The sequence below is a fragment of the Onychostoma macrolepis genome, chromosome 20 (genome assembly GCF_012432095.1).
Source record: "Onychostoma macrolepis isolate SWU-2019 chromosome 20, ASM1243209v1, whole genome shotgun sequence".
NCBI lineage: Eukaryota > Metazoa > Chordata > Actinopteri > Cypriniformes > Cyprinidae > Onychostoma > Onychostoma macrolepis.
The window spans coordinates 23925801-23948109 of NC_081174.1; the positions used below are offsets into that span (position 1 = coordinate 23925801).

The 22309-nt window shown below is 36.1% G+C and overlaps 2 protein-coding genes across 2 annotated transcripts; both read left to right on the plus strand.

Annotated features, from left to right (window-relative positions):
- Positions 1 to 4162: 4162 nt before the first annotated feature.
- LOC131526598 (C-C motif chemokine 3-like) lies at positions 4163 to 11736 on the plus strand. The gene is made up of 5 exons (XM_058754947.1): positions 4163 to 4351; positions 5752 to 5888; positions 9986 to 10995; positions 11164 to 11275; positions 11363 to 11736. The coding sequence occupies exons 3-5, from the start codon at positions 10926 to 10928 to the stop codon at positions 11490 to 11492; spliced, it is 312 nt and encodes a 103-aa protein (XP_058610930.1). The 5' UTR covers positions 4163 to 4351; positions 5752 to 5888; positions 9986 to 10925; the 3' UTR covers positions 11493 to 11736.
- A 4498-nt stretch (positions 11737 to 16234) lies between these two features.
- LOC131526599 (C-C motif chemokine 8-like) lies at positions 16235 to 20470 on the plus strand. Its single transcript, XM_058754948.1, has 4 exons — positions 16235 to 16626; positions 17471 to 17584; positions 19340 to 19462; positions 20224 to 20470. The coding sequence occupies exons 1-4, from the start codon at positions 16557 to 16559 to the stop codon at positions 20250 to 20252; spliced, it is 336 nt and encodes a 111-aa protein (XP_058610931.1). The 5' UTR covers positions 16235 to 16556; the 3' UTR covers positions 20253 to 20470.
- The last annotated feature ends 1839 nt before the right edge of the window (positions 20471 to 22309 follow it).

The window sequence follows — 22309 nt, forward strand, 5'->3', positions numbered from 1 at the left end:
GGTGATATTTTGTAAACAAAATAATTTTTTAAAATATTATTTTGACTGATTTTAAACATTGCAATTTATATTCATTATGGCAGTTCACAATGTTAATTCATAAAACTAAATTATACGCAGTAATAATATTACCTTATTTTTTTCCATTCCAAGCCTCTCTGTGTCTAGAATTGGGAAAGACAGGTCAGATTGATGTACAGAATGATAAAAACATTTGTTAATCATATTAAACTTGGCAGTCCCAACGGAGACAGTACATAATGTTTTCAGCAGATCTGCATTAACAGGGCGGTCTGCATGAGTGATGACTTCCTGTTTGTTGCATCATGTACTGTATGTCCTAGGAAACGCAAGCACAGGGTGGATTCTGATCTGGTCCTTTTCTTGACAGCAGGATATGATAAGCAGGGAACACCTGACTTTTCCTCACTACCGGTCACGGAATATTCTGTCCACTGATGGAACATGCTTACTTAAGGATAAGCTACAGAGATGTAGAAAAAGAATGTATAAGATATTAAAAGTTTGGAATTCTTCTTTATTTTGTAAACTCTTTATTCTTCAAAATGCAATACTGAATATTACATGCACTACAGTTAAAAGTTTTTTAAAGTTTTGGAAAAGTCTCTTATGCATACCAGACTGCATTATTTGATCAAAAATACAATAAAACAGTAATATTATTACTATTTAAAATAACTTTTCTATTTTAATAAATTTAAAGTGTAATTTATTCCTGTGATGACAAAGTTGAATTTTTACTTCTAAAGGAAATTTTGAAACATTTGATAAATTTATTGTCCTTGATGAATAAAAAATTAATTTATATATATATATATATATATATATATATACACACACACACACACATACTTATATACTGTATATATTTTTAAATGTTTGCAATACGGAAAATTTGAGAACATTTTAAACCACTGGTTACCTATCAGGTCGGGTGATCTCACCACACGAGCTGATCAAACCTATGAGGCTACAGGATTTATACTGCAGATTCATCAGGCATGTTTGCCAGACACCATCTAAGGAGTGTTGGAACAGTGTGTTGTGAGACAGATGAGACCAAGTTACAGCTCACTGGCACCAAAGCCTGACATGTTTGGCAAAAAACAAGGATTGCCTTTGGCCAGCAGCAGCACCTCGGACCATCTGTAATGCTTGGTGGTGGAAGCATTATGGTTTTGGGCTGCTGTTGTGCCTCGGGGTCTGGCCAGCCTGCCATCACTGAGTCAACCCTGAATTCCACACAGAACCAGAAAGCAGTTGAGGGGAATGTGAAACCATCTGTCTAAAATCTGAGGCTGAACCACAAGTGGACATGGCAATAACAAGACAATGACCTGAAACACTCAAGAAAAGCCACAAATGAATAGGTCAAAATGAAGAAATGAAGGGTTATAGAAATGACAACCTTCTTTCCACAGCAGAAATTCTTACAAGACTTTTATTGAATAAATAGTTGAAAGAATGTTTGCCTTGTTTGTGCTAAACAACTTAAAATGGAAATGTATGTAAAATCAAATCAGCAGTCTATTGCACCACTGAGATGCATGTCATGTGGTAAAAAACACAAAATAATCTCTGACTGAAACCTTTTTTACGAGTCACTAAAAAAGAATGAATAATAAAAATAAAAGTCTTCATCTCATAAATAAATAACTAAATACATTTTAGGGTTGTTCGTCAGTATGTCCCCTGACCTTGAGTCCTTCCCATGTTGAACCATGAGAGGAAGAGGAAGATTTTCACGATTCCCCCCAGGAAGAGCAGCGCTCCATCACAGCTGGTTAGGGACTCACATGTGTCCTTGTGTACAGTATGTGTGCTGTATGTGAAAGAGTGACTGGGATGTGCGAGGTTGTCACATATATATAAGATTTTACAAAGTGAATACCTAACATTTATTTCAAAAGAAAACACACTGGGTTCAGTAGAATAGCCTTTAGAGTTAATGCAGATTGAAATTTCCAGATTTAGATGTGAAAAATATGAAATATTACATTTTAGAGTCCTCAGGCTGTGAGTATGGCAGCAAAAAATTGATCCTTTTCATTTTGACAGAATTGTATATGGTTTTCAAGATAAGGATATCAGAGAGGAGGATATACTGTACAGAAATGTCAGAACTTGTTATCAAATACATGCTTCACTAATAATGCTGATAAAATCAACCATGGCTAAGGAATGCAGCTGTAACGAGTCTGAACACAGATAGTGAAAGATATAATAAAGATGAGACAATACAGCTCTAACTTCTGTTCCCAATTATTCTCCATTATGCAACTGGTTCCATGTATCTTGTTGGCAACCAAGCTAATTTTGATCTGTCAAGTCAAATTATCACATTCTAAACTGTGTTTTACACTGGAGAGAAAAAATAAGTAGAGCAAGGGAAAACATTCTTGTGCATGTTTTTGCAGGGTCATCGGGTGTACAACTAGAATCCTCGTATGAGTATGTAGAAGTATGAACAAACTCAGTAATTAAAGACAATGTCTATGTGCTCTGTGTTTCTGTTGGTAAATAGAACGTTTGTCAAATGTAATGTCATTGCATTGAATAAATAAAATCTAGACAAAGAAACTGAAGGGACTCGGATACACAAGTAGGTACAAAATTGTTGAAATTTATTGAAATTCGGGCCAAGTTTTAAAACCATGATCAGTCATTATTTGAATGAGTGACAGTGTTGCGAATGACAAATTTGCAGAATGACAGGTTCTAGCTAGTTTGGGACCAAATGCTGGTTTATATGCTGATAAACCTATATTTCAATTAAATAAATTCAAGGTTGAGCTGCATGCATGAATACACTCAACAATACGCTTTCGCATAAAAATTGTGAAAATGTTTTTTGTTTGTTTTTCTAAATCACCATGTTAACTTATTTGCGTATCAGGTTCAGAAATAGTTTAGTAATAGTTTAACTTATCTAATAATTACCATTAATGTAATGACACATCAAAGAATACTCTCCCTGCTGAAAAAAAACAATAGAACCCTGCCCAAGACACAACAGAAAATATAATGGTTTTAATGGTTATAATGGGAATTGTATTGGTTTAAATGGAAATTATAATGGTGTCTACTGGTATGTGATGGATTCTATTGGTGGGATGTTAAATCCTATTGGAAAAATGTCCAAAACACACTACAGAAAGGAATTTTGTAATGGTTTTACTGAAAAAAAGCTAATGCTTTATAATGGTATTTTAATGGAAACCATTGGAATTTCTGTGATGGTTTCTATTGGGCTTCCATTGTTTTTTTTTTTTAGCAGGGTCTATTCTTAGAAAGTGCTGTTCACATTTCCCTTTTGCCGAACTGAAAGACTGTGTCACGGGTGTCAAGGTTAGGCTGTTGTCCTCATGAAAGCTCACATAACATTGCTAATTGTTTCAGACGTGGAGAGCCCTTGCTTGACAGAGCTGAAGATGAGCTGGCTGACAGAAATGCAGAGGAGCGCTGAACCCGGGCCACGAGGCCTCACGAGTGTGTTACTCAACTCTCAGACCTGAAGACACTCTCAAGTATGTGAGGAGAGTGCTTCTTATTATGCAGCAAACATGATTAACATCTCTGTGCCGAGTTGAACACTCAATCTCTGGAAATTTTGTATAGTATTTGGCGTAGATTAGAAGCACATAAACATCTATTTGCAGCTGTGTGTACTGACAGTTCCATAGAATGTTTATGGAGATTATCTATTTGTTGATGATGGTCTGTTTTGGTTTGATTATGAAAAAAAATAAAAATGGTTTGCATCATTCTTAACAAAAATGGTGTCACTCACAAACAGTGTGAGTCGTAATTAGGTTTGTGAGTATTTGTCTCCCCCTAATGAACGACTATGAGTAGCACATGTAATGCTTTGATTAAAGATTTAAAGATTAAATGTGAAGTTTCCAAGACTTTTTATGTCAAAATACACTTTCTTAAATTAACCCAAATTATTGTTTATTCACTACTATAAGTATGCAGGGGTTTATCTACCCCAAAAGTGTAAACAACACTGAGACTCCTAACACCATCAAAATATTTAGAGCGGTCTGATCAGATACGTCAATCATTCCAGCTTGACCAATAGCGAGAGTTGGGGCGTGGCTTCTGTAGCAGGCTGAGCCAGAGGGTGTTTATCCAGTGTGGGACCCAGGTTAACATGGGGAAAAAATCCGATTTGGTTACAAGCTAAAATCTGAAGATTTACCAAAATACACAGAGGTAGAGAACAAACAAGGGTGAAAGCTGACGGTGCTTTTACAAGATGGAGGAATTTGATGGAATGTTTGAATTTCAATCGAAACACAGAACTTGCAGAGTTTTTTCTGGACAGGTAAGCTTAACTTAAGTTTTTGCCACACATGTTAGCTCTTTACTGTCTTTTTCCAAACATGTTAGCTCTTTATTATCAAGCCCGAGATAAAATATTGTAAATATAATGCTGGTATATATTAAGGGTGAATACAAGGGACGTTTGTAAAGGTTGCTAGAAAATTAGCTTTATTTTGTAGTTCCACTAGGTGACACTAGTAACGCAGAAACTGCAAACTTAAAGATGCTGTAAGAATTTTTTTCTTAGTTTTTTTTAGCTTTACCACAAACAAAATATTAAGCTTTTATTACTGTAGCAACTTCATCAGTCCATCAATCAATTAATTTGACTTAAATTTGTCAAATAAATATTAATGTATATTAAACCATGAAGTATGATAAGAAGCAGTTGATTATTTTCCATACAGTTTATGCACGCTGAGATTTCTCACAAAGAAATCACTTCTTATCAGAGCTGAGTGTAAAAAAAATATTATTCTAGCATATTCTATTAGCTTGGATACATTAGTTGGATACATCTGCTGGTCATTCCAGAGAACACAGTTATAAGTAACCCAAAATAGCTCCTTTCCATATGAAGTTACTTGAGTACGTGCAGTCTGACATTGTGGTATCTGTGGTTGTATATGTGGTTGTTCTCAGTCTTTTCCAAGTGTTTAGCAGTAAAAACAGGATGCAGTAGAAATCTATCTCTGTGAGTGGGCAGGGAGCAATATCCCTGTGGGCAGAGTGGGGGAACCTTGTTCAGCCATGGCCAAGTCTTGAACTTCACTTCCTAGCACGGGTGAAGGACACACAAGGGCACTGTCCTGTATGTCTTGGCCAAATGTACAACCCAACCCACTCGTGCCGAGATAGTCACAATGGTCCATTCATATTTATCACAGAGGTCTAGTTTGTTTTGATGCATTTCTACAAACTTCCTGTAGTGGTGATTATCACAGATGATAGCTTGTGGCCTCATGGGAATTGCTTGACTTTGTTGTTGTAAAGCCTACACAGCGGTGTTTTTATAACTTTTACATAGTATCTTCTAGCCTGGACATTTTAGCCAATTTTTATTAACAATTTTATATTATGTCAATTGCTTTCAATATATATATATATATATAGCAGTTATAGCAGTTACATACTAACCCAGATCAGCTGCTGTTTTTGATATTTCCGTCCCTTGATACTGTATGGTTCAGGTCCCCCTGTCAATGCAAGCCTTTAGGAATTTTTTGTTCATAGGCCAAAAATGGTCTGATCACTTAGAAAAGTAAAGGCACTTCGGTTTACATGTCATATTTGATCTTTTTAAAGCTATGAAACTGTACCTGGCACAGCCCTACCCATCACTATTTTGCATGTCAGTTTGAGTGAATATCTGTTTTAGAAAATGTCTTCTTCCTTCTACAGCCAACTGAAACTCTGGTGATGCACCAAAGCCCTTCTTCCATGAAATGTCAAAGAGGAATTTCCACTAGAAGTGCCATTTTATTGCTGCGCTCACACTGAGATGTAATGCGCTGAAAGACTGACCTTTGACATTTGAGGTGAGGGCATGTGTGGAGGATGGAATGAAGATGATCGCAAAAGTCCCATGTGTTTGGGCAAAGTTCAACATGTAATTTTTTGTTTGGCAGATTTACAGCTTGAGAAAACCGATGAGGTGATAAACGCATGAGGGATAGATCAAGAAAAATACTGAAAATATATTTTTTGAGAAGAACAAGCAGTCTTATGGGTCTGAGAGAGGTGAAAAGAAGTATGAGCCATTGCTGCTGTGCTCTGAGTGCTTATTAAATTTCCAGGGTCATTGTAACAGCATGTAACCTCTAAAAGCCAATAACTAGATACATGACTGTTGTAGTGAGAAAAACACATTGAAATTCCTTTCTTTATCTACCGTACTTGATTTAAAGCAAATAATACATTTAGGTTGCATTAGTGATCATCTTGTTCCAAAATGAGTTTGAAAAGTCTTCTGGTGCTCTTGTTAGAGTTTGTTTAGATCTGTTTGAGAGGCTCGTCTCATGAGGAATTTTCCCAAACTCAGCTGAAAGAACTCCCAGCTGTGCTCTCCTGGGTCAGAGCCCCTTATCATAAGAGTTTCAAGACACTGATTTGTGTGTTTGGACATGTTTTAGAAGACTACATATGAAGCTAAATGTGAATTTTAAAGCAATAGTTATCTGAAAAATTGTAATTGTTTTATTATTTACACACCCTCATGTCATTCAAAACAAACATGCCGTTATTTTATCTGTTGAACACACACACGCTCACACAAAAATAATTTTCATTTTAGCTTAAGGATTCCTTTTACCAGTTGTAAAATAATGTTGTATTTGTCCTTAAGTTTGTTTTGGAACACATTTGTTGTGATTATTTTTTATGTTTTTTTGGCAAGCATGGCCACACCGGACATAATATGCATCACATGAAGTGACTAATAATTATAGTATCTGTTCCATGTAGACAATGGTTACTGTAGCTTTTCCCCTCATTGTCACTGGTTAACCAAACCAAACAGCTATATGTCTTTGGTTTATCAGTGTTATAATCCCAGAAATTCAGTGCACAGTTGCCCTCTGACTCAGTCAACATTGGCATTTTCCAACAAAACACCTCTTATGGAGTTGTTTACCAGTCTCCTCTCCTCTTGAATTCAACCCAGCGCATGGCATTTTTCTAGCACAGTTGTCTTTCCCACACTCTCGTGAAACAAAATGGGGGCAGAAGGGATTTTTTTTGTTGCGGTTATGTTTTGCAGGGTAACATTTAGTAACTTCATTTGTGTTTGAAAATGAGGATGTTTCATAGAGACAAAACCACAACCACATCATTTGCGGGTGAGGTGATCAGACAATGTGCCATATTACTGTATATTCTTACTTGACATTAGTGGTGTTGTTGTTAATTAAAACTAAATAAAAGTATTCAAATGTGTTTTTCATATTTTAAAATAAAGCTGAAATAAAAAAATTTAAAAATGAAAAGTGTAAAAATAACATAAAAATAAAAAAATGACTAAAAATTTAAATAAAATGAAAACTAAAAATATACATATTAATAAATACTGTAAGAGTATAGTAAGTTACACTAAAATAATACTGTTTGCCATTTTATGGGTTACTGTAGAGGTTCCTTTCTTTTATATCAATCCAGTTATTCGTCAGAGTGATCATACCCGTTTACATTTCTATCGTCAACTACTCTTATGCAACAATGTACATGGTTTATTTAAAGTTTCAAGATATCGTTGACTTTTCTGGAATGCCATCTATATTGAGCTGCCTTCTTACAATGGATGATAAGTTAAGGTTCACAGGGGTTTGATAAGAATGAGTCTGTCTGTTTCTCATAGCTGTGCAGGTTCTTGCTCAATTGATAACAATGATGAACAGCATCCAATTAAAGAAAAATGACATTCCTAATACAGCACAGGGTTTCTGACAGCAGATATTACGTAAGTAGATAAGGAAACGGTTGAGGAAAGTCAAAAATACAGACACTACTTTTTTAGAAAGGTACATATTCCTGTTTTTCTAGGCCTTTTATCAGCTTCTTGTATCCTGTATGAAGAGAAAAATCGCCTGTGAGCAAGACAGGATATGTATGGGGTTTTTTTAGACAGAGCTATTTCATCAAAAGTTATTGATTCAGTGGCTATGTTTATGTTTGACACTGTTAGACTGATTTGTCAGAAAAATCACAAGTTTTTATTTAATTTGTGAATAAATGATTTAGTCTAATAAAACAGTACGATGTTCATGACTACAAATGGGAGAATTAAGACCCATCAGGATGTACTGTATCTGTTTTTTTTTGAAGAAGAAACACGTCAACTGCTCTCATAACAAGAAATTTGAGGACGGCAAATGATTTTACATGCAATAGCGCTGCTTAGAGGCTCGTCTCTTGAACTGTCTCGTACGTGGCTCCATGATTGAAGCCAGTGAAGCTACTTATTTTATTGCTGTGAGATATCCTGACATCTGGTTTAGATGTTACAGGCTGCTCATTTGTGAGTAAGATCAAAAGGTTCATGGTTTTTTTTTTTTACAAGGTCTTTAAACAAGTAGTATCAGAGAGGTTTTAACAAAAAAGTCAAATATTTCTGGTGCCACACAGTACACCAGCTCTCCAAAGATCAAACCTAATAGTGCGTCCAAAAAGTCACTGCAAAATGTGAGCTTTAAGCTGAGGACCAGGATGGAAAGCAGTTTCATTTGATTGATCATTATTTATAAAAACACATAGGTGAGAAATCTAATTTTAGTCATCACTATTATTATATTATTTTAAAAGTCATGTAAAATTTTATGTGTGTGTAATATATTATACTATTCAATATTACTGAATGAAAGTCGTTTTTAAGGGTTAGTTCAAAGAACATTAATGTGCATGTTATCACTTTTTACATGTATATGCAATAATTATAACAACTGTTATTATTAGTAGTAGAAGTAAGAAATATTAGTATTTATGTGAATACATGTACATACTAATATTTATATACATTGTATTTATATAAAGATTAGAAATTATTGGCATTTGAGTACCTGGTAAACGTGGGGTTGAAAGGGAAAAATATGATGTTCTCATCAACCTGACCCCGCTCTGTGGTTCTATTTGGAGCTTTGTGGTTTCATATCTTGCTTTTGCAAAAACCCACACCTGCCTATGCATGTCAAAAACAGCTGAAGCCTCAACTTTAATCATATCTATCTGTCTGTCTACATAAATAGATAGATTCTTAATCTTTTTGCATGTACATTGTCAGAAAAGCAACCATATATTGTAAACTACATTTTAAAGGTTTAAATACTACAGGAAAATCCAGCTTGGCCCATTTAGAAACTGGTAACTAGAATTATTGTTTCCTGCTATACAGAAATATAGGAAATATTTGTTTTTTTTTTTTGGTTTTGGTGTGTTGATATTTTATATTATATTTAGAGTCATTTTCTTCAGAGATTTGATTTCTAAAGTCATTTAAAGGCATAGTTCACCCAAAAATAAAATTGCCATCCTTTACTCACCCTCATGTCCTTCCAAAACTGTATGAGTTTCTGTGAAACACTAAAGAAGATATTTTGAAGATTGTTTCAGCTCTTTTTGTCCATACAATAAAAGTAAATGGGGTCCAAAACATGTAATTGTGCTGAACTGACAAAATACACTGAGACATTTGTCAAAATGTATTTTGTGTTCCACAGAAGAAATAACATCACATAGGCTTGGAACGACATAAAAGTAATTCAATTATTTTTTATTTTTTTGGAAAGTATTACTTGAAAAAAAAGAAAAAAAAAAGAAGCATGCTCCTTTGAGCAAACCTTTGCAGGAAGTCAAGAGTACAAATGAAGACCAAAGTTGAGATGCAGTATGCATCAAGAATACTAAGAACAGGAACGATTCTGAATATAATGCTGACACATTGCTAGAGACAAGTTGCATTAAACATATCACTAAATATGAGTAACAAAATATCCTGCAAAACTGACAAAATGGTGTTTATGTTGTTGTGGTGGAGGTCATGTTTGAAACACATTAATTATATACAGTAAGTCCATGGTATTTATTTGTACTATTTATTTGTACTCATTGGAATATCTGACTTCATAGTCATGTGTGTTTTAAACAGGTCTACATAAAGAAAAAGTGCAATGGTGTTCGAGGAGGTGCTGTAATGTGCAGCCAGTGGGTACAGAGGAACAATGACCTGACACGTGCAGCCCAAAATAAGATAAGTGGAAAAACAAAAGGTGTGAAAGGAACAATTTAATAAGAACCAAGGAATCTTGGGAAAAAGAAAAATCATAAATGTTACTCAGTAAGTAGTCATTTTCATATGTCTGTGATTGAGTTGATTTTTAACATGATAACGAAACATGATAAGGCATTATTTATGTGGTATATACTTATGTGGTATATAGTGAGTAAGTGCTGATATTATCTGCATTTGGATCACACTGTGTGCAGATCTGTTAACCACACAAAACACTTTCAGTTCAACCACTTTTCCACCTTCACCGATAAGTAGAGCTCACCATTTCCTGCATTGAGCCCCAGACTCATTCTCCGCCATGCATTTGCAGAAAGGGACTTTTCTTGCATTGCACTGCACTTGAGAGCTTTGGGCACGTTCTTGAGAAGATGCAACCTGAAAATGCTGATGTAAGACAGGTCATTTGTACAGGAGGGTCCTTATGAGGGTCCATCATAAATGTAAAGATGTTTTCTGTGGAATTTGGATGGAAATTAAATAAGAAACAAAATATGACAAACTCAAATCGATCGCATTTCTCTGGTTACCTGTGTCAGCGATTTAGAGTAGATTTCACAGAATTGGGGAGGGGTACAACAGGAAGTACTACCTCTGCAGGCCACATCACGGTTTTCCCCGTGCGTGTGATGTCACTTGTTCCACGGCGGACTGAACCCCTGTAGAGTGGAAAGTACAAGCTCACCCCTTTATAAAGCGGACCGCATCAGTGAGATGATCATCTTCGAGGCTATCAGCCACCGATAAAGCGACCAGCAGCACATCAAGATCTGATCAGCGACCGACCACAGACCCAAACATGAGACCCCACTGCATCTTCATCGCCTGCCTTGTGCTCTTCGCTTTCTGCTCACTGGCTCAGAGTGAATGTGCGTCTTTTTCTTTATTTCTAGAATTTTGTTTTTAGATAAACAATAGACTTTTAATGATTTAATGTATATTTCTTAAGCATTTTCTTGAATTTTAAATGTATCCCATTCATATATTGATTTATATTAAGTGTTTTTAAAACAATTTTCTTTTCTTTTTTCCTGCAGTCAGCCAAGGTCCCGAAAAGTGCTGCTTTTCTTTTTCCAATGTAAAAATCCCAGTTAAGCAGGTTGAGAGTCATCATACTACCCATCTTGAGTGCCACAGGAGTGGTGTCATGTAAGTATTTTTTGTAATGTCTTAATTAAAATGAATTGTGAATTAGCTATGTGAAATCATGAACCGTCTTCTCTTTTGAAATTTCAGTGTCATCACTAAAGCCCAAAAAGAGATCTGTGTTGACCCATCAGAGAGATGGGTTCAGAGACTGATCAACTTGGTGGGTGCTCGAAACATGAAGGAGATGTCACATAGCAGCTCTGGGGACAGCGATTAAGATGTGAACGGCTCTTCACTTTTCAAACTATTGAATTGAACAGTTTTCAAACTGGTTTTAAGCTGATTTTATTTAAAAGTAATAATATGTATGCACCTGCACAATGATGTTAATCAATTAAGAAGACTGTGATATATATTCAAATATATTCAAAGCATATTTAAGATACAAATGTAATCTGAACATGTAATAAGTTTACATTTTTTAACTTCACTATATGCAAAATAAAGATCATGGAAAGACATTGGATTTTGTCAATGTTGTCCTTTTTTGAAGGAAAAAATATATAAATACAAAATTAACAAAAAAAATAAATTGAAATTTACATTTATGCATTTAGCAGACGCTTTTATCCAAAGCGACTTACATTGCATTCAAGTTACAGTTTTTACATTTTATCAGCTCTTGCTTTCCCTGGGAATCGAACCCATGATCTTAGCGTTGCTAGCGCCATGCTCTACTATTTGAGCTACAGGAAATAGCTACAGGAAATTCACGTTGCGCTAGCAACGTGAATACTGATACTGCTTATAATAACAATGCTAGTCCCTACAGTGGTAAAACGCACTTGGGTTTATTGTGAAAAATTATTTATAGGTTTTTTTTTTGCTCATTTGGATGCTACCACATGGAGCTCTTTTTATTTTTTTACTTATTGTACGGATCCGATAAAGATCAGTTGGACTTTCATAAGAGAGTACTTTGTCACTATAAAAATGTGCTACAGATCATTTCTTTTTTTTTTGGTGTAAGCCTCTCTATCTTGATAATGCTCAGTGCATTCATGCATAGAGAAATTATTCCATGGCATGGAAATGAAGCTTAATATGTTCTGTATGAAAAGACAAAAAGATATGAGGGTGGGTTATTTCTACTGTATTATTAAGGTTATTATTACCTTCGATATAACTGCTACGCAAGGCGGCATCCACTGATCAGCTTTCCTTCATGCATGCTGAGGCTGTCGGCAGCATTCGTGTGGTTGGTTGTTACCACTGTGTGAATCTGTGGCTGACATTTTTCCCATTTTATATTCAGACTTTTGACATTGTTACCCCAACATAAACTATTACTGATTATAATATTATAAATTCTTTTACTGTTCTTGTTATCAATGTAAATTGGTTTTTGGTTTTTAAATCTTACTTATTTAAATATAATTCCATAATAATCACTTACTCCACGCTTGTTCTTGACATATTTTTTTTTTCCTTTTTCATATCATCATGTGTTCTTTCCTGTCTAGAGGCTTGTCGTACTTCTGTTTGTCTCCCCCACCCCCCCTTTCTCTTTTCTATTTTCTCTTTTCTCTTTTCTCTTTTCTCTTTTCTCTTTTCTCTTTTCTATTTTCTCTCAGCTTTTGTTTATCTGCCTTTTTTTACAAGCATTCTATATTTCTAGTTTTTCCAAATTATCTTTCCTCTTTACAGTTTTTGTTTTGTATCTTTTTCTTTTTATGCAGTTCTTTGCATTGTTTTCAGTTCACAAATACTGATTTGTCCCAATTTCATCAAATACATTTTATTTTCTTATTTTTAATTTGAATAAGTCTTCGTCTCTCTTCACTGCACTTCATTATCTCTGGTTTCTTTCAATTTCTCTTTCTCATATTTCCTCTTCATATTTTCAGGGCTATTTCAATGTTTCATCCCACACATGCACTCTTTTTTATTCATATATTGATTCATTTCTTTTTTTATGTGTAACCTCTTCTGTATTAGATGATGATTTTGCTGTTCTCGCTTGATGCTGATGAATTGCAAATATTTTTCATTTTCCGCTCACAATGAGTCATCTTTCCTTTCTTTCATCAGACCGACCCGTCTTCTCTCATCGCTATGTTGTGCCGCTCATTCCGTTTGCCTTCGCTTCTCTCCTTCTCTTCTTCATTTGGAGCCCGGTGTTAAAATATGTTCGGTTCCTGAGATATTTGGTTCTACTGAGTGGTGCTGACATGAATATTCATGAATTTCACATATTTTGGGCGTATCCGTGAGACAATGTGTGAACTAACGGTACTGAAAATATTTTTTTGGAGGCCTCCAACCTTGATCTTGGGAACTACTTGCTGTCTTCAGTTCTAAACCACCTGTCTGTAACTATCAAGTAACCCTGAACACCTTGATTTGCAGATTCAGGTCTGATTGATTGGGGATGGAGCTGAACTCTGCAGGCACGGTAGATCTCCAGGAGCAGGGTTAGAGACACCTGGCTAATGGATACCAGGCCTGCTGGCCAGTTGCTCTTTCTGACTGCTAGAGGTCGCCATTTTATCACAATTATAATGTAGCTTGTTGATGTAAATATTGAGAAAGGCTGAGTGGGCCTTTTATTAACTTTCAAAACTTTGCCTCCAGAACACCCTAAATTTCTCATGGCATGGAATCAACAAGGTTTATTTCAAATGAAACTGAAAAAGTCTAAAAGTAGTGCAGTGGGTTGTGGACACTATAGCACACAAATGCGTGTTTTCACACATATCTTTGCAGGAAATAATTTAGTACATCCGTTTCTCTTTTATATTCCATTTACAATGTATACTACTATTTTACACCTAGCATGATATGATCTTAAAGTGAATAGCCTTGGAAACTGAGGATATTTTCAAGGTAAAATGCAGAGAACATTTTGTACTTACTAAAAGAAGTATTAGTATTATTTATAGACCTCATTGTGGTTTCTCCAACCCCCTAGTGACATGTGTTATAGAAAAACAATCCCAATTATAGACACAACCATGCACCACCAGTGAGATGAACACATGTGTTACGAACAGCCAGCGACAACACAAGATACGGCAAGATGCATTAAACAACTGATCAAAGTCTTGAACATCAGGCCTTAATACATCTTCATTGGCTGTCTTCTGATCTTCGTTCTCTGTTCATTGACTTTTTTAAAATGTTTTAGGAAAGTGCTGCTTTTTCTTCTCTAAAAACAGCTCTCAAGTAAAACTGTCGTGGATTACTATAAAGCGCACCAAGATTGCCCCAGAAATGGTCTCATGTAAGTGCTTTTTGTACTTAGTAAGCTTTTGTATAATTATGAAATCTTAAATCATTCTCTTTGAAATTCTAACTTCACAATCATGCAGAGAATTGGGTTCAGGCATTGCGTATCCTCATACAGTCATGGCCAAAAATATCGGCACCCTTGGTAAATATGATCAAAGAAGGCTATGAAAATTAATCTGCATTGTTAATCCTTTTGATATTTTATTAAAAAAATTCACAAAAATCTAACCTTTCATTGGATAATAAGAATTTAAAATGGGGGGAAATGTTTTTCTCTAATACACATTGGCCACAATTAACGGCACCCTTTTATTCAATACTTTTTGAAACCTCCATTTGCCAGTTTAACAGCTCTAAATTTTCTCCTATAATGCCTGATGAGGTTAGAGACACCTGACAAGAGATCAGAGACCATTCCTTCCTCCAGAATCACTCCAGACCCTTTAGATTCCCAGCTCCATGTTGGTGCTTCTTCTCTTCAGTTCACCTCACTCATTTTCTATAGGGTTCAGGTCAGAGGACTGGAATGGCCAGCAGAAGCTTGGTTTTGTGCTCAGTGACCCGTTTTTGAGGTTTGTGTTTGGATTATTGTCCGGTTGGAAGATCCAAACATGGCCCATTATAAGATTTCTAACAGAGTCAGTCACTTATTGATTTTTTATCTGTTGGTATTTGATAGAATCCATGATGCTATGTGTCTAAACGAGATGTCCAGGACCTCCAGCAGAAATATAGGCCCACAACACCAAAAATACAGCAGTATATTTCATTGTACACATGGGGTACTTTTTATCTTGAGTGTTTGCTGCTAAAAAGCTCATTTTTTAGTTTCATCTGACCATAGAAGCCAGTCCCATTTGAAGTTCCAGTCGTGTCTGATAACTGAATATGCTGGAGTTTGTTTTTGGATGAGCGAGGAGAATTTTTCTTGAAACCATCTCAAACAACATGTGGTTATGTAGGTGTAGGTTTTTCTCATTGTGATGGGAATTTGGGCTTTGTTTTTCCTCCTATTTATATTTCTGTGAAACATGAAGCCATGGCTGGATAATTTTATGTTCATAATCACCCTGGAGTGCTCAAAGTTGTGAATATGAATAGGAATATACTTCAGAGATATTTTACTCATAAGAATTTCTAGGGCTGCCAATAATTGTGTCCAACGTGTATTTGAGAAAAACATTTATTTCATAATGATATTTCCCCCCATTTTAAATTCTTATTATCCAATGAAAGGTTAGATTTTTGTGATTTTTTTTAAATAAAATATCAAAAGGATTAACAACGCAGATTAATTTTCACAGCCTTCTTTGATCATATTTACCAAGGGTGCCGATATTTTTGGCCATGACTGTATAATATATTGCCGATTGGTCTCTTTTTCACTCCAATTGACACATTTACCATCACCATTAAATATTTCCATTACCATTAAACATTAATGAGAAGCATTTATAAACATTTCCAAAGAAAATACACATTTAATAACAAATTGTACTCTACACATTCTAACGGTGCATAGTTTCACAGCATACAAGTTTAATAGCATGTTAAAAGATTGGTGAAGCGCAGAGGAGTTGGGCCATTAAACACTTTCATACCAACTACTTTTCCACCTTGACCAATAGAGCTCACCATTTACTGCATCAAGCACCAGTCTCATTTTCCGCCATCATTTTGCCTTTGTACAAAAAGACTTACAGTATTGCATTGAACTTCAGTGTATCTTCTTGTGAAAATGATACCTAAAAAATGCACACAGTAAAATAATGGGGTCCTCATAGGGGTTGTCCATAAATTTAAAAACATTTTGAACCTGGACTTTGTGCAGTTTAAGCTAGATTCACAGAAGTGGGGAGAGTTGCGCAGGACACACTACCTCTGCAAATCACATCATAATTTTTCCATATGCAAGTGATGTCACTTGTTTTTTGCTGGACAGAACATAGATTTGTATAGACTTGTATGTTTGTATAGTGTCAGTGAGGAGATCACAATACAGCAACCTGCACATCAAGATCTGATCAAAGACCAACCACATACCTAAAACATGAGGTCCTACTGCATCTTCATCGTCTGTCTTGTTCTCTTCACCTTCTGCTCACTGACTCAAAGTGAATGTGCGTCTTTTTTATTACTTCTTGATTTTTCTTTGGAAATGTCTGACTAAACATCTGATAACAATTTAACATATATTTATGAGGCATTTTCCAGATTATTAAAGGGTTAAAGGGGTCATGAACTGCATTTTTTTAATGTTAGTATGATTTTTACATAAACATTGTCATAATTTAGAAATAAAAGGCTATTTTCTACCCTGATTTTAGCCCTCTGATTTGAACGCTTGTTGGAAGGGGTGTGTAAACGGCCACTGCTATGACTGTTGATTTACTGACGCATGAACAGCAATAAATGATTTTGAGACACAGAACATCTGTACATGAATCATCCATATGATGATTGAAATCACTGATTGCAGAACACAGTTACTTGCATGTTGTGGTATTACTGTAAGGGTCCATATCTTACAGTAAAAGTCTGTTTGCAAATCCTGCATTTGCCAAAGAATCCACAGTGAAATGTACTGAACAAACAAATAATGCCCAACTGAAGCATCCACATAGTTGAAAATATATAACCACCTTCCTGGCATTAGGATCATTTGGAAGGTAATATTATTTGTAGTTTGATGTAAGTAGGCATTGATCTGATTCTGAGGAGGTCTTTGTCGCACTATGACTTCATAATAGGACAAATTCTGAAATGAGCCAACTTCTGAGCTTGGCTTCAATAAAAGCTGGTTTTGGACTAACAAGGAAGTTTTGAGTTCTGAAACTTACAGGACGTTTTTATAATACAATGAACTCTTACATGTCAGAATATCCAGGACAATTCAATTTCTCAGTTCATGACCCCTTTAAATGTATCTGGGTTTGAATTTTTCATCTGTATATTTTCCTGCAGTCAACCAATTTCCCGACAAGTGCTGCTTTTCTTTTTCCAATGTAAAAATCCCAGTTAAGCAGGTTGAGAGTCATCATACTACCCATCTTGAATGCCACAGGAGTGGTGTCATGTAAGTATTTTTATAATGTCTTAATTAAAATGAATTGTGAATTGGTTATGTAAAATCATCAAGTCAAGTTGAGCTTTATTGTCATTCCGCTACATGCGGGGGCATACAGTGGAACGAAATGTCGTGCCTCACAGGACCACGGTGCTACATAAATACAGGCATACAGCAATGAAGTAAAACAATATAAACCTATACACAACTATCCTACTGATAGATTTTGACTATAAATATACTATATATAATTTTTTATTTTTTTTTTATTTACCTATACATAAACTAAAAAATACAAACTATACAACCTATACGAGTGCTTCAGATAAATACTGTACATGTGCGAAGAGAAACATTGTGAGTCAGCAGCTGGCTGGGGAACAGTGCAGGATGATTTGTAGTGCATGAGCATGTAAACATACATATATTACTTTTTGTGGGATTTGTATACACACAGCAGTGTGTGAAAAGTGACTAGTGCGCATAGAGGAGGAGAGTGTGCTACGACAGGTGGTTTGTACAGGCCCACTCACCTGCGTGTAGCACACTTCGATTGCACAAAAAAAAAAAAAAAACATTTCCATAAGTTTCAGATGGTCCATGTTTCAGGAGGTAGGGGGTTTGTATGGGGGTTCAGAGAGGGGCGGGGTGATTTGAGTTCAGGGCTCTCACAGCCTGGGGGAAAAAGCTGTTGAGCAGTCTGGCAGAGCGGGCTCTGATGCTCCGGTACCGTTTTCCTGATGGTAGAAGCTGGAAGAGACTGTGGGAGGGGTGTGTGGAGTCCTTCACGATACTGTTGGCTTTGCTGGAGTATCGTGTAAGGAAAATGTCCAGGATGGAGGGGAGAGGGGCAGCAATGATCTTTGCAGCTGTGTTCACTGTCCGCTGGAGGGTCTTGCGGTCTGCTGCTGTACAGTTCCCGTACCAGACAGTGATGCAGCTGGTCAGCACACTCTCAATGGTGCCCCTGTAGAAAGTGGTGAGGATGGGTGGAGGGAGACTTGCTCTTTTCAGCCGTGGAAGTGTAGGCGCTGTTGTGCCTTCTTGGAGAGTGACATGGTGTTGGTGGTCCAGGTGAGATCCTCTGTGATGTGCACCCCCAGGAATTTAGTGCTGCTGACTCTCTCCACAGTCAAGCTGTCGATGGTCAGTGGGGGGTGATCACCGGAGTTCCTTCTGAAGTCCATCACAACCTCCTTTGCCTTACTCACATTGAGGGACAGGTTGTTAGTGCCACACCATTTCGCCAGCTGTGCCACTTCCTCTCTGTAGTGTGTTTCATCATTGTTGCTGATGAGACCTACCACTGTTGTGTCATCAGCGAACTTGATGATGTGGTTGGAGCTGGACTTGGCAGTGCAGTCGTGGGTCAGCAGCGTGAAGAGCAGTGGGCTGAGCACACAGCCTTGTGGGGCACCTGTGCTCAGTGTGGTAGTGCTCGAGGTGTTGTGGCCGACACGGACTGACTGAGGTCTTCCGGTTAGAAAGTCCAGAATCCAATTACAGAGGGAGTTGTTAAGGCCCAGCAGGTTTAGTTTATTTATGAGCTGTTGTGGGATTATTGTGTTGAATGCTGAGCTGAAGTCAATGAACAGCATTCTAACATAAGAGTCTTTGTTTTCTAGGTGGGTAAGAGCTAGGTGGAGGGTGGAGGAAATTGCATCGTCCGTAGAGCGATTTGGACGGTATGCAAACTGGAGCGGATCGAGTGTGTTGGGGAGGCTGAACCGTCATCATGAACCGTCTTCTCTTTTGAAATTTCTGTATCATCACTAAAGCCCAAAAAGAGATCTGTGTTGACCCATCAGAGAGATGGGTTCAGAGACTGATAAACTTGGTGGATGCTCGAAACATGAAGGAGATGTCAATCTCGAATCTAAACCAGAGAGGTTAGTTGCCCTCTTTAAAGTGGACACAGAGGCAAAGTAAACTGCTTGTTAGAGTATATATCTAATGCTTAAAACAAAAAAATACTGGGTTACAGGAACTTGTGAATGTCTGTAATTGACTGAGCAGAAAATATGATTATATAATTTATTCAGAAATTCAAAAAATTCAAGCAAGAACTTAGATACAAATATTGGCAGGAGGTCTTAATATTATCTAAACCCTTGACAAGCATTGTCAAAATTATAATTTTGTTTGAATTACAACTCTAGTCCTCTTCAAAGAGTTACAAGACTGGTTAGAATTTCTCCTTTTTTATGGTAGCCTATCTGTTAACTCAGGAAGTCTTGAAATGATCTAAACCCTTAGCAAGCATTGTAAAAATGATATTGTTCTTCTTTCCTGAAAGGAAAGTGTCAGAGTCAGTCAGAACAGCAGAAACTACATTGTTGCACCAACCAGTAACAACTCCAGTCCACCTCAAAGAGTCACATGACCGATTAGATTTTCTCCTCTTTTATATTTAAAATTAGAAAGTCTTCATCAAACTTGATCCTGGAAGGCCTACAGAGTTTAGCTCCAACTTGCCTCAACACACCTGCCTGGAAGTGTCAAGTATATCTAGTAAGACCTTGATTAGCTGCTTCAGGTGTGTTTGATTAGGGTTGGAGCTAAACTCTGCAGGACACCGGCCCTCCAGGACCGAACTTGGTGACCCCTGAGCAGACATTATTAAAATGACATTGTTCTTCCCTCTTTAAAGGAAAGCATCAGAGTCAGTCAGAACGATAGAAACTACACCACTCCACCTCTGGAGGAAATGTCTGTAGTCCACTTTGAAGAGTCACATGACCGGTTAGATTTTCTCCTCTTTTAAGTTGGCTGTTAACTCAGGAGGATTTTATTTGACCATAGTCAACAATGTAAAATGTTCTATTGTTAAAAACCACAAACACTGGGCCAGAAGTATCCTTATTGTCGAGTTGTGTAATAAAATTTCATATCCCAGATGTAACAGGTAACTATGTTGCATACTATACAACTATTGTGTGAACGGCAACTATTTCAGTTTTTTTGGTGAACACAGAAAAATGCAGAATAGTCCTGCACAATAGTCCAGTACAGTTATTAATTAAATTCATTAAGATTACTTTATCAAAGAACTTTCACTAAAGTCTTCCAAGACAGAGAAATGAGAAATAATAGCTTTGATATGTGTGACATTGGAGCCACATCTGGAACGTAATATACTGGAGAGAAAAGAAAAAAAAACGTAAAATATTTCTTTATAAATACAAAAAAAAGTAAATTTTGTATTATATATTATAAATGAGCTCTTTTTCATTTGTGCCATATAGATCCACTTACTTCTGCATGCGGCCAGGATGAGAATAACTACAGCATTTCTTATCTACAGTATGTTGAGACATCAGCACCAAGGAAACCATGACATCTGTTAATGTAGAGTACTACTACATCAACAGTCATCATCATAGATAAATATATAATAAATTATATTATATCAATAATTATATAGTTTGTGAGTGGCACCTACTGTAAATGCTACTTTAAGTATTGTTTTGTAGCTCAGACAGAAGAGAATTTCTAGAACTTAAAATTGTGCCCTCTAGTAAGACACTGCAGTACTGCACATTAGGATATGAATCATTGCACAATGTACTATACAATACAGCACCAATGCATTTGGCTTTTTTAATAAAACAGGGTGGGTATAGAGAAGATGAAATGTAGATGTAGATGAAATAAATAAGACACCAACATGTCAAAGTGCATGCTGGTTTAATTCAGGCATGTTGTTTGGTTTATAATGTCACTGCCCAGATGATGAAACTGTTCCTTTTTCTTTGTTGTTTTGCATATATACTATATTTCTAACCCCCATGTTTTTTTTCTTTTCTTTTCTTTTCAGAAAGGGTTTTCAGCCTTTGCAGGCCAACTCAATGTGACATATTCTATGTATGTGTATTATTTAGGGAAAACTACAAACTACACAAAGCAAAGATACGTTACTAAAAGGCTCTTTTGACAGACTAATGATAGCTAATTCAGCAGCACGCTGAGGCTGTCAGCAACATTTGTGAGGTTGATTGTTACTGTGTAAAACTGTGGGTGTTTGGCATGTTAACCCTCCCCCTTTTATTTTGTCTTTTCTTCAGGAATTACTGGAAGTCTGATTTTTTTCATGTATCTCTCCTTGACTTTTCAATCAAATTCTATTTCTCAATTTTTATACCCACATGGACTACTATAATTGTTCATTTAATGTTAACTGTTATTTAAAGAAATGCCTTACCCTAAGATTTTTGCATGACTTTTTTTTTTTTTTACATGAATCATTCCATTAATGATTTTATTCATACTCATCCCCGTTTTGCATGTCATATAATCCCTTAATTCAACAAGGTATTAATCATGTAATCATTCCTACTGAATGACTTTTCTCTCTTTCTTCATTTCTTTTAGTTTTTGTTTCCTTTTCTTATATTTGTTTTACTCTTTTATGTTTGCCTGGAAATGTTTAGTTTTGAAGAATATACACACATATATACACTTGTTTTCTTTTTCTATTTTATTTTCAGTTTTCTTCAGGCCTTTATAAATTTTATATTTTATACCAAAGGGTTGAATAATAAAGAAGGCTGGTTAGCATGGTCCTGTTTGCCCCTGCTATTAGATGCTGTAATAAAAGAAAAAAAGAAGAAAAAAACATCTCTCTTGACAGCCTGTTATTTCAAAATTTCAACATTTAATTTCAACACATAAATTGGGAATAATTTATTTTTATATATTAAATGTTTTACCAGGACCCAAGTTTGAAATTGACTTTA

Coding starts and splice junctions, on each gene's coding strand:
- LOC131526598 (XM_058754947.1), top strand. CDS start 10,926: ATGAGACCCCACTGCATCTTCATCGCCTGCCTTGTGCTCTTCGCTTTC. Junction 10,996..11,163: donor CTCACTGGCTCAGAGTGAAT/GTGCGTCTTTTT, acceptor TTTTTCCTGCAG/TCAGCCAAGGTCCCGAAAAG. Junction 11,276..11,362: donor TGCCACAGGAGTGGTGTCAT/GTAAGTATTTTT, acceptor TTGAAATTTCAG/TGTCATCACTAAAGCCCAAA.
- LOC131526599 (XM_058754948.1), top strand. CDS start 16,557: ATGAGGTCCTACTGCATCTTCATCGTCTGTCTTGTTCTCTTCACCTTC. Junction 17,585..19,339: donor CCACAGGAGTGGTGTCATGT/AAGTATTTTTAT, acceptor GAAATTTCTGTA/TCATCACTAAAGCCCAAAAA. Junction 19,463..20,223: donor CTCGAATCTAAACCAGAGAG/GTTAGTTGCCCT, acceptor CCCTCTTTAAAG/GAAAGCATCAGAGTCAGTCA.